The sequence below is a fragment of the Monodon monoceros genome, unplaced genomic scaffold (assembly GCF_005190385.1).
Source record: "Monodon monoceros isolate NGI ecotype Baffin Bay Population unplaced genomic scaffold, NGI_Narwhal_1 Super_Scaffold_20, whole genome shotgun sequence".
In the NCBI taxonomy this organism is placed as follows: Eukaryota; Metazoa; Chordata; class Mammalia; order Artiodactyla; family Monodontidae; genus Monodon; species Monodon monoceros.
Genome location: NW_021703777.1, coordinates 61,804,059 through 61,819,888, shown reverse-complemented (window position 1 = coordinate 61,819,888; position 15,830 = coordinate 61,804,059). Strand labels below are relative to the sequence as shown.

Below are 15,830 nucleotides of genomic sequence, written 5' to 3'. Positions count from 1 at the left end.
CCTCCCCGAAACCCTTTTAGGCTGCTCGAGCTGTACTTCACTGGCTGAACTCGGGCTTTTGATGTGTGCTCCCTCCCTGGGGTGCCAGGGGAGCCAGGCTCAGGCTGAGATGCCAGCAGATCAAATACGAGTCCTTGTCTCTCTGTGCTCCTGACTTGGCATGCTGGGGTGCGTGCCCCCCGGGATGTGGGGAGGGGGGCCTGGGGCTCATCTCTTTCATGTCTCTGCAAATCTCACCATCCACCATGCAAGACCGAGGGGGAGCCGAGTGAAGGTGGGTGGATTTGATACCCTGGAGTTCAGAGAGAGAAGGGGCATATTTCCCTCTAGGGAGCCCTCTGCTGGGGAACTTCAGTGAGGTAGTAAAAATGCTGCATCCTCTCTTTCTTTCTGCCCCTGAAAGAAGAAGGAAGTGCGACATTAAATTTATGAGAACCAGTGGAGTGCAATGAAAATAACACTGAATGTGGTTTAGAAGACATGGATTCAAATCCCTTTGGGGCCACTCATTCTTTCCATAAGCTTGGGCCAGTCACCTCTCCCCACTGGACTTCTGACTTTTTTTGTAAAGGGAGGGGGTTGGATAATGTGATTGCTAAGGCTTTTTGCAGCTTTGTGGGATTAAATATTGGCCACATTAGAGATAAATATCTGATAATGTAGTCTCTATTTTTTTTTTTCCCCTTGAAGCATCAAAAGACTGTGAAACCCAAGTACCTAGATCTAGAGCAGTAATTCTCAGCCGGAGGCGACTTTAGCCCCCAGGGGACATTGGACAAAGCCCGGAGGCATTTTTGGTTGTCTAAACAGGTTGAAGAGGGGTTGCTACTAGCATCTGCTGTCCTTGGGTGATGCTAAACGTCCTACAGCGCACAGGACAGCTCCCACAACAAAGAATTATCCGGCCTCAAATGTCAGTAGCGCCGAGCTTGAGAATCCCTGATATAGATAAAGGCAGTAGTTTGTACAATATGTTCGATTCAGTACAGTAGTCTTTCAGATGACCACGGCTTACCTCTTTTCCTTCCTGAGTGTCATTCACTTTCTCTACCCATTAAATATTTTATATCTAATATATCTAGCCCATTAAATATTTTGCCTCTTATTAAAAACTATTATGTTTATATATTTTTCTTCAGGGAATAAAATTCCTTTTTTTAATCTGGCTTTTCTCTAATTCTGAATACTATTTATCTTCCTAATTTCTATCCCCTGTTTTTCCCTCCTTCTCCCCATCCATTCAGCTCCTTCCCACCAGTGATCAGTCCCTCTTTGGCCCTTCCTCTGGCCTCCTTCTCTGTCCCTTACCCACTTGGTTCCTTCTGGCCGGTAGGGCACAGTGGGTAGCTGCAGCAAGGCGAAGAGGCCGTCCTATTGGCAGGACAAGATTGCTTCCATCTTTTCCGTGAACTCAGCATCAATCATGGAAAGACTTGTGGGCCCTGGGGCCTTCTTCCATTTGGCAGTGGTACCCACTGTAACCCGAACAGGATGTTCAAGCTAGGGGCTGGTGAGGAAGGTAGATGAAACATAAATATTCAAGGGGAGTATGTCCAAAAGGGCTGAAGGGTTCCCTTCTTTGTGCAACCACAAGGGTCTTGATTTCCCCCAGTGGTTTTTGCATTTCATGAAACTATTTTCTATCCAATTTTTGTACCTTTAAAAGACTTTTATATAAATAAACTTATAGGTTAATCAAAAAATTTTTGTCATGCCCAAATTTTGGATCAGAAATACGGTCTCTCTACCACCCTGGAAATGTTGGCATCTCCATGAAAGAGGTGGCTGGATGAAAAAGCTCACGGCTCGAAGGTGGGAAAGAAATACCAGGAAACAGATTCAGTTATTACAGGACTGCATCAGGGCTTACTGGCATGGTGTCTAGTCTGGAAACTAGTCGTGTACAGAATATGCCTCAGTGCCTGCTAGCTATGGGGAACCTGGCTGTGGTTATTGTGTATTGTGAACCGCTTCACTGCTTCAGAATGTCTTTCTTTTGTTTCTCTCCAGCGACAGTTGGGTAAGAACATCAAGTTTGGGCAGCCACCACCCAATGCCATTCCCATGAAGAAGGCAGACAGTGGCGAGGCTCGCTTGGAAGAGGATCCGTTCCTGACCAGTCCCATGGAAATTGTGACTCAGCAGGACATCATCCTCTCAGACACCGAGAACAAAGTAAGGCTCCTCCAGGGAATGACTTGATTGCTAATAAGCCCAGGAGGGTACTGGGCAGTGGACAGGGACATCAGTAACCCTGGGGTCTGCAATGTAGGGAATAAGGTGGGAGAAGCTTTCCTGATGAGTAGCCCAGGGCTGGAGGGCACTTCCCGGGCCAGTGCCTTGATCTGCAGGGGGGCCAGCTTGGAAGAGGGGGAGGCAGGGGAGACGTGCCCCTTGCCCCAGCTCTTCCCAGTGTCTTCCACTTACTCCCGGAGACCCGGGCTGACCCACCTCTTCTGGGAGCCTTGCCTGGCTTCACCTCCAAGCTGCACTATCTCCTCTGTGCCTTCACTGTGCATCCTTAGTGCTTCTTACACATCTGTACTCCGTCTGCATCTGTGTCCACGTAACTATTTTCTCTGCATCTCTAAACGTTGAGTTCCTTGAGGACAAACTGGATCTTACGTGTCTCTGTCTCCCCAGGACATCGTTACTGCTTACTTAGGAGCACTGAATGATGACTTGTCGAATTGGACTAATTTAAAGGGAAATGAGGAAAGAAGTAGGTGCTCAATAAGACAGAACATATCAAACAGACCAGCTTGAAGTCTACTTAGTGTGGAAAGAAAGTCACACTGGTCCAGCACTGTCCTATCTAAATTTGGTCTCTTGACACTTTGAAAGAAACACTCTGAGCATATCCTGAAATGAGAGTCCCTCTAGCAGCAGAAGGGACACCCTCAGCCCTCTTACGGGAAAAGGAAGAACAGTCCTACCAGTAGCTAGATAAACTGTTCTCTAGCTGAGGCTCTGAGTCTTCCCATGCTTAAAAGAAAGTATTCTCTGTGCTGTGCCTACCATGGTGCCTGAAATGACATTGGGTGTTATTAAGATGCCCCTGGAAGAAGTTGTGCTTGTTATCAGCTAATATGTCATAAGAGTAGAACAAAAGATAAGTGACTTGTAGAGCAAAGGAAGGAAAGAAAAGGTGGACAATCTCCTCTGTTGCCCATCTCTGCCTGGCCCTGGCCCTGGCCCTGATGACTCCTGGCGCCCACAGTTGTGGGTGGTGGTGAAGCAGGCATGGGGCCCATCTCTCCCACTGGTCCAACAATGCTCTCTCCAGCCTCTTGAGTGCTGGGCAGCAGCGTGGGTCATCAGCCTTGATTCAGGGATTTCCTATGGACCAAAGCAAATGTCTTCCCTGTTACTGAAGATCTAATAAGTGCAGGGCACTGTGGCCTGGGGGAGAAGGAGGGTCATTCGTTCAGCAGGTGCTCCCCCAGCTGTGGGCATCGCAGAGATGGGCCGGATTAGACAAGGGGCTGCCTCCGTGTAGTTTACATTCTAATGAGAGGAGAGTCAGACAACAAACAAGTCAACAAATAGATACATATCATAATTTCGGATTAATAAAAATGCTGCACAGAAAATAAAACAGGGTGATGGAAAAGTGAGTAATATGGTTGGAGAGAGGCTGCTTCTTTAGATAAGGAGGTCAGAATAGCCATGAGCAGAACCGGAGGGATAAAGGGTGTTTTAGGAAGAAGGGAGAGCAAGTACAGAGGCCCAGAGGTGGGACTGAGCTTGTCCTGAAGGAGGAACAGAAAGCAGGCCAGTGGGGACAAGGGCAAAGGGTAGGTAGAGCACAGTATAGAGGCTGGATCATGTAGACCACAGGAGAAGGGGTGAATTTTGTTCAAAAAGTAATAGGAAACCTCTGAGTAGTTTTAAGCAGGGCAGTGATAATCTTGATTTGTGTTTTCTAAAGGTGTTTCTAAGTGTGGTACAGAAAAGGGACTGAGGTAGGGCAAGCTGGTGTTATGGCTCTGTAAGAGACAATGAGACCCTTTTGTAAATATGGGCGGTACAAGACAGAAGGTATAGCTGGTGCAGATGACGTGACGTGCTTGTGCCCAGGGCAGGCAGGGCGACTGGGATGTGAATCATCAGCCTTTTTCTTCTCCTCCCGTCCTCCCGTCCTTCCAAGTTTTCTTGCCTCCTCTGGTCATCCACTTCCTCAGCCCAGCCCCTGTGTGCCCCTGGAAGGGCCCTTCTTTCCTTTTCATGGGGTGGAAGGCAGCCAGCAAAGCCGAGAGCTCTGAAGTTGGGGCCCTGCTTCCCAGGTAGGGTGGCAGCAGGGCAGCACCTGAGATTCTCTCATCAGTGGGGAAACACATCAAGGACTGAGGTTGGAGACCGCCCAGACGGGAGATGTGTTGAACTCGGGGGAGAGGGGAGCACACACCGTGCCCCGGGAGCCCTGGTGGAGTCCGGACATTAGCAGAGTCCCCGCCGTGAACCTGCCGGCTCTCTGCAGCCAGCTGCGCCCCTGCGTGGAGGAGGGGGTGGCCCTTGCCTGCACAGACACTGTCTGGTTGTCTGCCCAGGACTTCCTGTGCTGGCGTTTGACTTGAGCACTCTCTCTACTGTTCCAGTCCAGTGAGACGCCAAGTTCTCCGGGTCCTCTGAATCTGCCTGGAGCCGGAAGTGAGATGGAAGAGAAGGTAGTATGATTTGAACTTGTGTATGCAGCTTCCTTACTTTAACTTCCATTCTTCCTTTTGTTGGGCGATCTGCTGCCTCATTTTCCCATTCATAAATGCTACCTTTGTCCATTACTTTAAATTCCTTCAAAATGCAACCAGTGGTAGATGTTGGAGCGTCTGTTTCTATGGTGATGTAACTGCTGGAACTGAACCCTGCTCTGAAAAAGAGCCACGCTCCCACCACGCCTGTGTTTGGGGTCTCAGGTGTTGGTAGTTTTCCTAGGTGTATCATGTATTTTAAGACACCGGTAAGCCATTGAAAAAAACATTCAAAAACACCTGAACGTAAAGAGTGTGTAAGGAAAAGTCTCCTTCTATTTAGAGATGCCCCCCAAAAGACCTTCTCTACTTGTGTTTTTGGTTTTTAACTTACACACGTTCCACTGAAACGTGGGACGTTACCTGCAGGAGCCTAGGGAGCCCTGTGGAGATCACGTGTGCCACTTCTACAGAGGCCAGTCCGCTCGCATGAGGACCTTTCACCTGCACAGGGGTCCAGGGGTCTTCCCGGGGTCTGGCAGACAGTACGGTGAGAACAGGGCATGTCCCTGAGTCTTCTGAAGGGGATGACTCAAGACAGCTCCATCACCCAGATGAAGAGGCCCAGCTTGAATAACTAGAGACGAAACATGGCATTAAATCTCAGCTTGAAATGCTTTATCTGCGTCTTCAGTCTATCACATTTGGCTTTAACTCCTCTTACACATCCATTAGGGGATGGAAATAAATGTTTAATTCATCTCTCTTCAACAGTAGTTTAGAATTTGACACCTATTATAAAGATAACCATAAATAAATAAAAGCTTAGGAGACCAAAGGCTGGGATTATTTTCCTTACTTCCGTGCTTCTTGTCATAAATTAGTATTTACTGAGCGTTCGTTTTGCTCTTGGAGCTAGCTGGCTCCTTTATCTTTGTGCATAAATATGGAAGATAATTGCAAAAAGCAAAGCCACCAGCTCAACCCCATTGACTCTGCCCTTACTGTGCACGGACACAGTTAAAACAGGGGAACCCTGGCCTCCACTGATGCTGAGCCTGTATCTCAGCTTCTGGAGAAGGCAGTTAGGGCCGTGAGCGCCCTCTGCTGCGCGGTGGCGTGCTGTGGCCAGGAGCCCTTGCCTCGCTGCTTGCCTGTGAATACTCTGAAGTTACAGGCGTGGCTCCTTACCATCTGATTCAGCGTGGACTGTGAGCCTCGGGCTCTCTGACCTAACTAAATGTATACGGTTGGTCTGAGGTTGCGCTTTGTAAGTGACCACACCTGTATTACAGAGCCGCAAGCAGTTCTGTGGCTCATCCTTTGCAGAATTGCCTTTCCCCTGTGTGTAGCACATTTCTGCCCTTCACCTTCTCACCCAGGCCTCCTCCTTTTCACTTCCGGTGCACCAGTGCTCGGTGACTTTGGCATGATCGTGCTAAAACATTTTTGCTGATTAGAAATTTTATGCCCTAGGCAGAGAGGTTATTATACTTTATTGTTCCTTCATTCTTTTAGCAAATATTTATTGAGCACTTACCAAATGAGATTTGCTACTTGGGCATTAAAGAGGATTGATACAAAGGCCAGAAAGATACATTCCCTGTTTGAGGAGGCTAAAGTAGGAGCTGAGGTATGTACACACCATGTCTGTGGCAGTAGAAGGCTCTTAGAATTACAGAGTTCTTAGCATAGAGATGAGCTAGTCCAGCGCTTAGCAAACTACTACTTATTTTAGGCCTCGTGGCCATAAGTTGCAACTACCAGACTCTGCTTTGTTCTGCTCTTCCTTTCAGCGCAAAGGCAGCCGAGGTCAATGGTGTGGCTCTGTACCAGGAAAACTTTATTCAGCCAAACAGTCTTCAGGCAGGACTGGCCCACCTCGCCTGTGTCTTACTGACCCCTGATCTAATCTAACCCCCGTACCATTCAGAGTAGGAAAATTAGTCCCTGAAAGATTAAATGACCTTTACAAGTTAATAACAGATTATCACTGGCAAAACAAATACTCAACGTCTTTTGATTATAAAAGCAGTGTTCACTTCACTGTGCCCACGAGCCCCATCTGCGTGCCAGCATCTCCTGGGCCGGGCTGGGCGAGGTGCAAAAAGCTCCAACAAGTGCCGCCACGCCGGGATTCCCTGCAGGTTGTTCTCTGATCCGGACTGACTTCACATTTCAATCTCCACTGTAGGCTGCTCCAGTTAAAACGTCTCGGCCAAAAAGGCACTTCTCCTCTGCCGGCACCATCGAAAGTGTCAATCTAGATGCCATCCCCCTGGCCATCGCCCGCCTGGACAACAGTGCCGCCAAGCACAAACTGTCCATTAAGCCAAAAAACCAGAGGGTGTCAAGGAAGCACAGGCGACTTGTCGGGGTATGTATGGCCCGGTAGACACCCTTGCTGGCTGGGCATTAATGTTGCCTAGCAGGATGGTGCTGTGAGGGGCCTATGGAAGGAACTCGGTCTGTCCCTGTCGGGGATGGCTGTGTCTCAGGCACAAGGGTGAAGGGGCCCATTTCCTTTCCACCACCCTTTCTGACTTGTTGCCCGCCGGTGGCTGGTGGACCTCAGAGAGAGAGGCTGCCTTCCGAGGGGCTCCGAACACTGTGTGCTTTGCAACAGACGGGCGGCCCGCTTTCCTGTGCCACGGCTGAGCCAAAGCTTCTTCAGTTTGATTAGAGGAGACTTCTCAGTCACAAGTTTCAGGGGACATTGACGAAGCACAAATTTCATTTTTCCTCACCTTTCTAATGCTGGACTACCAGTTTTCCTATGATGATTCATGTGTATTAAAAAAAAAGAATTTGAGGATGACATGTAGAGAGGAAACACAAAGATGAAATTCTTTTCCCCACCCCCAGTTTACTCTTGGTTGTGAGGGATACCCGAGGTTACCTGTCTCTGTGCGTAGAGAGGGGAACATTGCCCCTACTTTTGAGATTAGGAGGGCCACCCACATTGTGAGTAGGATTGTAATGGTAGCCTGTGCACAAGGAAAGCTAATTCTGTTTCCCTTACCAATGTTAGGATCGACAGAACGAGCAAGGTGGCTTCCCGCATCAGCTGTCCCTAGACCAGAATGGGCACCCTGGAGAAGACAAGCCAATCTGGCATGAAGAGGAGCCAGAGGCGCTGGACTCGGAGGAAGAGAAGCGACGCCAAGAAGAATACTGGCAAGAACTTGAGGCCAAGTGCAAACGGCAAAAGGCCGAAGCGGCAGAGAGGCGACGCCTGGAAGAGCAGAGGCTCCAGGCCCTGGAGAGGAGGCTTTGGGAGGAGAAAAGAAGGCAGGAGGAGCTCTTGGAGGAGGAAGGGGAGGAAGAGGAGGAAGGAGTCCAGCTAGAGGCAGCAAAGAGGCAGCGTGAAGAGAAGGCGCAGAGTCCGGAAGAGCCAGGCTGCCGAGGCCCAGCGCGGAGGGAGCACGACGAAGAAGGGCGCCTGGAAGCCGAGGAGCCGGGGCGCCTGGAAGCCGAGGAGCCGGGGCGCCTGCAGGAAGAGGCGCGGCGCCTGGAGAGACGCGCGCAGCAGGAGGAGCTGGAGGCGCGGAGCCGGCAGGAGGCCGAGAAGCTGCGGCGGGAAGAGGAGGAGAGAGCATTGGAGGAACTCAGAAGGCTGGAGGAGCAGGGGCGGCGGGCGGCCGAGAAGCAGCAGCGGGAAGAGGAGGAGAGGCGGCAGGAGCTGGAGACGCGGAGGCGGCGGGAGGAGGAGGCGGAGGAGGCGGAGGAAAAACGGATGCAGGAGCTCAGAAGGCAGGAAGAGCTGGAGGCGCAGAGACGGCAGGAGGACGCGGAGGCGAAGAGGAGGCAGGAAGCGGCGAGAGCGGAAGAGGAGAATCAGCCGCTGCTGGACCACAAACGGGGCTTGAGGAGCCCACTTCAGAGCGACACTGCAGAGAAAGCAGAACGAGAACATCCGACACCCGAGAAGCCAAGAGAAAACTCTGAGGAGCCGAGTGTTCGGGTGAAGCAGAGCCAAGAGGCCACCGAGCCATCAGGCGAGCAGGCCGGAAAGCAGGGGGATGTTCCCGGGGATCAACCTTGTGGATGGCGGGAAAAGAGGGAAGAAACCAACGCAGAGCTGCCCCAGAAACAAGAGGCCCAGGTGGAAGAGGCGTTGGCTCCAGGAGAGAAGAAAGAAGCTGCCGCTCCAGAAACAGACAGAAAAGTGGAGGAGCTCAGATGGCAGGAGGTAGATGAGAGGCAGACCATGCCCAGACCCTACACTTTCCAGGTGTCATCCGGAGGGAAACAAATTCTCTTCCCCAAAGTCAATCTGAGCCCCGTGAAGCCCATGAAAGATGAGGGGCTCGCCTCTGGTCCCCAAGAGCCAAAGGCCCCCAAAGCCAGCCCGGCCTCCCACGCCCTGCCCTCGTCCCTGAGCATCCCACACACGGCCATTCTGGTCACGGGAGCCCAGCTCTGCGGCCCGGCCGTCAACCTGAGCCAGATCAAGGACACGGCGTGCAAGTCTCTCCTGGGCTTGTCAGAAGAAAAGAAGCACGTGGATGTCCCCGCCCTGGAGAACCCACCCCGAGCCCCAGGCGACCCCCGGGCAGGCAGTGGGAAGACCAGGCCCTCCCAGGAGTCTCCAAGCAGCGCGGCCGCGCTCGCTGAATGGGCTTCCATTCGGTCCAGAATCCTGAGGAACGCAGAGAGTGACCAGCGCGGCGAGAGAGACCAGTCTCGGCCGGGTGATGAACACACGCCCAGGGGCCGATGTGATTCCCGCGGGAACCTCCGGAGGACCCCGCCGGTAAATGCAAAGTTCTCCATTAAGCCTGCCTGGCAGAAATTCTCTGATGGGGGCGGGGAGACCTCCAAACAGAACACGGAACTGGAAAGCGTTAGAAAAAGATCCCAGCCGGGTCCCAGCGAAGAGGCCCGGCCCCAGCTCCCTGCTGCTGATACTAAAGAGCCCGTGAAGGGTGCAGAGAAACCAGGGGCGCACCAGGAGCCAACGGACACCACGGAGGGGTGCAAATTTGCCAAAGACCTTCCATCTTTCCTTGTTCCAAGCCTTCCTTACCCTCCACAGAAAGCAGTGGCCCAAGCAGAACCCGTGGTCACTTCGGACAGCGAGACCACAGGTGGAGCAGGAAAGCCGGAGCCCGTGATGCCAGGTGGAGAGGATAAAGCTTCCCCTTTTGGAATAAAATTGAGAAGGACCAACTACTCCTTGCGCTTCCACTGCGACCAACAAACAGAACAAAAGAAGAAGAAGAGGCACAGCAGCACGGGGGACAGTATCAATGGGGCGCCGTCAGCTCCGGGGAGCACAGCTGGAGAGAGAGAGACAGAGGCTGCGGCCCTCAAGCATGGCCCGTCCCTCCCCACCGAGAGGAAGCAAGCCCCGGCCCCCTGGAAGGACCCTGCTGAAAGCCCTCCCAGCCACTCTCCTCTTGCAGCCCAGCCTGGGCCCCCAGCAGCCAGCAGCCAGCCCCCGGCTCCAGAGCAGGACAGGGCAGCAAACAGAACGCCCTTGGCCCAGAAGCCAGCCCTGGCTCCCAAGCCCGCGGGCCAGACTCCGCCGTCCTCCCCGATCTCCAAGCTGAGCAGGCCTTACTTGGTGGAGCTGTTGGCTCGCCGGGCGGGGAAGCCTGACCCGGAGCCCGGCGAGCCGTGCAAGGAGGGCCGGGACAACGGGGGCCCCCGGACGCCCTCACCCCCGCCGACTGAGGAGAGGAAGGACCAGAAGCGGGATGAGGAGGAAGAGGTGGAAACAGAGAGGAAGCCAGCTTCCCCGGCGCCGTCTGCCGCCCGGCAGGAAAAGCCTTCCGCGACACCCGAGGCGGGGAGGAAAGGTGCGTAACCGTAGGTTGCAGAACCTCTGCCTCTGTTCAGCCTGTTGTCCGTGCCCAGGGCCAGAAGTAGCCCCCGGGGCTGGCGTTGGAGCACTTCCTTTAATTAGAGGCTGGTGCCCAGTTCCCCAGGGGCCCTCACTCATGGATCATAGTGAGGCTCTTTACTTTTCTTTACAGTTTTGGAAATGTGGACTGACTGTTGCGTGTCTGCAGTTCACACCGTTAATGATCCTTACTTACCCAAGTAATAAGTTGGAGGTGCTGGCAGAGACTGATTTTGCTTTCGATTGGCAGTGGAAATTGAAACGTGGTCCAAGTTAATGCAGATGTCATTAATCTTTATGAGGGGCCTGTGCAGTGACAGCAAAGACTGGAGTTTCCTAGACCAGTGTCTGTGTTCTGTCTCTGGGCACTTAGCGGCACCCAGGTGGGAAGTTAGGGGGCTTTGGACAGCCCCCCTAAGGAGCCTCTGTGTGCATGATCAAGTTTGTCTCAGTTTAACGCACAATGCCCACATATGCCTCCTGACCCCACCAGCTTGCCACTGAGAAGCCCTCCGATACGGAAATTTTAGAGCGACCGTTACTCCTGCCTCTGCCCCTAGTGTTTCTTCATGCTGGATGTTTGGGGCAGCATGGTGATCACCTGGATTGGCTTTGGGGCCCCAAGAACCTTCATCTGATACTTTTTCTTTTCTGTTTTGCAGAGTAGGTCGTCAGGTGTGGTTCATAGCCCAGGAAGTTACTCGTATTTCTCAGAGAAATTCTCCCCTCAGGTTTTTTAGGGAAGATTTAGGTAATTGTTTAGGTTTGGGGTGATTTTTGCAGAGAAAACAGCTGTTTCCCAGAGATGTTGGTTTGGTTACTTGCCTTATGGAAGACACTATCGTCCTTTGTAACCAAGCCTTGCCCCAAAGGAGGGGATTGCTGAAGCAAGTGAGGCCCACACGTCCAGAGGACCTGTGCACCTCCTTTGTAGGCGTCCACGGTTCTGCTCGGACGCAGCGCAGGGTTACGTCCTTTCCCCTGTCGTGTTCATCCTCGATCTGGTGCAAGGCTGTGGCGTGGAGTAGGCTGGGGACCCGGGTGTTGTGGCTGCAGGAATTGAGATGGTTGTGCTGCCACCAGAAACATGGGCTGCCTCTGTGGCAGTTTTCTCCCAGGACCTGTCTGCCCCAGATCCAGAGCCAAGCTGCAGGGTGGAGTGGGTGGGGCGCTCTTGCTAGGCTGGGAGACAAACTGCGGCATGCTTCTGTGGGGCCGCCTGAGCACACACTGACAGTGACCACCACCCCACCGGATCACACCCAGGGCCCCCAGTGTGTCTCTGTGTAGCTAGACTGAGTCTTTCCCCAAGGGGGCCAGTTGGCCCAGGTCTCACACCAAGCGGTGGTGTGGAGTGAGTAGGGCTGGGGTGTTCACCCAGCTCAGACTGGGGAGTGCAGCAAGGTGGCAGCCACCAGTACAGAGTTCTCTCCACCATGATTGTTGACCAACCAGTGCATGCACACTCCTCACGAGTAGAGTCTAGGCTTCTCCAGCCCTTCTGTCTGTCCCAGAGGTTCTCCCGGCAGCCAAGGGGACTTGTCTCCTTCCATGTACAACACTAGCGTTGGGATGCCCAGTCTGTGGCTCAACCTGCTGGCTCCCCAGGGCAAGGGTCCGCCCATACCGACCTTCTCTTCCTTTCAGATCCCTCTCAGGGGCAGGGGTCCCAACCCTATGCCTTTTTGTCCATCCTACCCAGTCATGTGGAAATCTTTCTTGCAACTTTGGTTGATAGTTCTTCTGCCAGTTTCCAGCTAGCGTTCCATGAAAAGTGTTCTGCATGTAGATGTATTTTTAATGTGTTGGTGGCAGGAGGTGAGAGCTCTACATCTTCCTACTCTGCCATCTCCATCCCTCCCCGCCTCCGGAGTCCTTAAACATACCATTGGTTATACACGGCCTTCTGATACACGGGCTGAGTGAGGTGCCTGCATCTGGGTACTCAGTATTAGAAAAGCTCGGTTCTATTATTTCTGGATTTTAAAATAGGTAAATAGAAATTTTAATCTTTTCTTTCTTCACTCTCAGTGAATTGCCTTGCACATCCTTGAAGGCACACACACACATTTTTTTGGAGACACCGATTTAGAAAGAGGTCTCCATTCCCTAGGTAGAGGTCAGCAAGGACCAATACATGGGCCCAAGGCCCTGGGAAGGCATTGACTGAACCCACTCCAGTGGGAATGGAAATAGCAATGATAATCCCCCAGTGTCTGTCCTCCAATGCTTTGATTATAGATATCACCAGATATCATCTCATTCTGAGATTCTCACCTCCTTCCAGTGGGTAGGACAGATACTAAGTGGTCCTTTCTCCCAAGAAGTGACCTACAGGAGCAGTGATTAGATGCCAGGATACACTTGCTCGTCTCCCCGGAGCCTACAGGGGGGAACTTGAGTGGGATGGCTGTGGTTCTCCTCATGCAGTGAGTTTAGAATGAAAGAGAATAGGTTTAAGCATTGTCACAAAATAAAATTTTAATTAGACACTTTGAACTCCCCCATTAAAAAGATTATGCGATTAACAAAGAACTTCTCTGTCTTTTAAAACCTTGACTGAAGTTAGGGATTTTACTGTTGTGGAAAATTTCAGCAACAGTAATCCTTTGTGCTTAATCACTTACAGAGTGCTTCTGTTTACACCATCTCATTTAATCTCACAGCGCGTGTGCATTGTCCTGGCTCCATTTTACAGATGAGGACATCAACATCCAAAAAGTTAGGTGACTTGCCTGTTCCTCGTAGTGGTAAAACCTGGATGAGGAGTTCTTTCCCGGGTTAAATGATCTTCCCATTTGTTACCCTAGGACTTCTTGCTGTAATTCTCACCTGGTATTTGTAAAATGCTGTAATTAAGCCTCTAGAAACACTTTTTACATTAATGTTCCTAATGTTACTTCTTGGACTGAATGACCATAGTCATATATTTCTTCAAAAAAATTATTCAAAAATTCCATAGAATTTAGCAAAACCTTGTTTTATTTACTTTTCTTTTTTTTTTTGGCTGTTTTGCTCATTTTTCCCCCATCTCTTGGATAATACCTTGGGCATAATTCTTTTTTTTTTTTTTAACATCTTTATTGGAGTATAATTGCTTTACAGTGGTGTGCTAGTTTCTGCTTTATAACAAAGTGAATCAGTTAAACATATACACATGTTCCCATATCTCTTCCCTCTTGCGTCTCCCTCCCTCCCACCCTCTCTATCCCACCCCTCCAGGCGGTCACAAAGCACCGAGCCGATATCCCTGTGCCATGTGGCTGCTTCCCACTAGCTATCTACCTTATGTTTGTTAGTGTATATATGTCCATGCCACTCTCTCGCCCTGTCACAGCTCACCCTTCCCCCTCCCCATATCCTCAAGTCCGTTCTCCAGTAGGTCTGTGTCTTTATTCCTGTCTTACCTCAAGGCTCTTCATGATATATTTTTTTTCTTAAATTCCATATATATGTGTTAGCATACGGTATTTGTCTTTCTCTTTGACTTACTTCACTCTGTATGACAGACTCTAGGTCCATCCACCTCATTACAAATAGCTCAATTTCGTTTCTTTTTATGGCTGAGTAATATTCCATTGTATATATGTGCCACATCTTCTTTATCCATTCATCCGATGATGGACACTTAGGTTGTTTCCATCTCCTGGCTATTGTAAATAGATCTGCAGTGAACATTGTGGTACATGACTCTTTTTGAATTATGGTTTTCTCAGGGTATATGCCCAGTAGTGGGATTGCTGGGTCATATGGTAGTTCTATTTGTAGTTTTTTAAGGAACCTCCATACTGTTCTCCGTAGTGGCTGTACCAATTCACATTCCCACCAGCAGTGCAAGAGTGTTCCCTTTTCTCCACACCCTCTCCAGCATTTATTGTTTGTAGATTTTTTGATGATGGCCATTCTGACTGGTGTAAGATGATAACTCATTGTAGTTTTGATTTGCATTTCTCTAATGATTAATGATGTTGAACATTCTTTCATGTGTTTGTTGGCAGTCTGTATATCTTCTTTGGAGAAATGTCTATTTAGGTCTTCTGCCCATTTTTGGATTGGGTTGTTTGTTTTTTTGTTATTGAGCTGCTTATAAATTTTGGAGATTAATCCTTTGTCAGTTGCTTCATTTGCAAATATTTTCTCCCATTCTGAGGGTTGTCTTTTGGTCTTGTTTATGGTTTCCTTTGCTGTGCAAAAGCTTTGAAGTTTCATTAGGTCCCATTTGTTTATTTTTGTTTTTATTTCCATTTCTCTGGGAGGTGGGTCAAAAAGGATCTTGCTGTGATCTATGTCAGAGTGTTCTGCCTATGTTTTCCTCTAAGAGCTTGATAGTTTCTGGCCTTACATTCAGGTCTTTAATCCATTTTCAGTTTATTTTTCTGTATGGTGTTAGGAGGTGATCTAATCTCATACTTTTACATGTACCTGTCCAGTTTTCCCAGCACCACTTATTGAAGAGGCTGTCCTTTCTCCACTGTATATTCCTGCCTCCTTTATGAAAGATAAGGTGACCATATGTGTGTGGGTTTATCTCTGGGCTTTCTATCCTGTTCCATTGATCTATATTTCTGTTTCTCTGCCAGTACCATACTGTCTTGATTACTGCAGCTTTGTAGTATAGTCTGAAGTCAGGGAGCCTGATTCCTCCGGCTCCATTTTTCGGTCTCAAGATTGCTTTGGCTATTCGGGGTCTTTTGTGTTTCCATACAAATTGTGAAACTTTTTGTTCTAGTACTGTGAAAAATGCCAGTGGTAGTTTGATAGGGTTTGCATTGAATCTGTAGATTGCTTTGGGTAGTAGAGTCACTTTCACAATGTTGATTCTTCCAATCCAAGAACATGGTATATCTCTCCATCTATTTGTATCATCTTTAATTTCTTTCATCAGTGTCTTATAATTTTCTGCATACAGGTCTTTTGTCTCCTTAGGTAGGCTTATTCCTAGATATTTTATTCTTTTTGTTGCAATGGTAAATGGGAGTGTTTTCTTGATTTCACTTTCAGATTTTTCATCATTAGTGTATAGGAATGCCAGAGATTCCTGTGCATTAATTTTGTATCCTGCTACTTTACCAAATTCATTGATTAGCTCTAGTAGTTTTCTGGTAGCATCTTTGGGATTCTCTATGTATAGTATCATATCATCTGCAAACAGTGTCAGCTTTACTTCTTCTTTTCAGATTTGTATTCCTCTTATTTCTTTTCCTTCTCTACTGTGGCTAAAACTTCCAAAACTGTGTTGAATAAGAGTGCTGAGAGTGGGCAACCTTGTCTTGTTCCTGATCTTAGTGGAAATG

The 15,830-nt window shown here is 49.7% G+C and overlaps 1 protein-coding gene across 1 annotated transcript in view; it reads left to right on the top strand.

The window, feature by feature from the left end:
- Nucleotides 1–15,830, top strand: part of KIAA1211 (KIAA1211 ortholog) — a 39,392-nt gene that overhangs the window by 5,816 nt on the left and 17,746 nt on the right. The window contains exons 3-6 of the mRNA XM_029236027.1: nucleotides 2,011–2,175; nucleotides 4,599–4,667; nucleotides 6,883–7,065; nucleotides 7,720–10,492. Coding sequence (XP_029091860.1) covers nucleotides 2,011–2,175; nucleotides 4,599–4,667; nucleotides 6,883–7,065; nucleotides 7,720–10,492 — 3,190 coding nt within the window. The remainder of the gene's footprint in view (nucleotides 1–2,010; nucleotides 2,176–4,598; nucleotides 4,668–6,882; nucleotides 7,066–7,719; nucleotides 10,493–15,830) is intronic.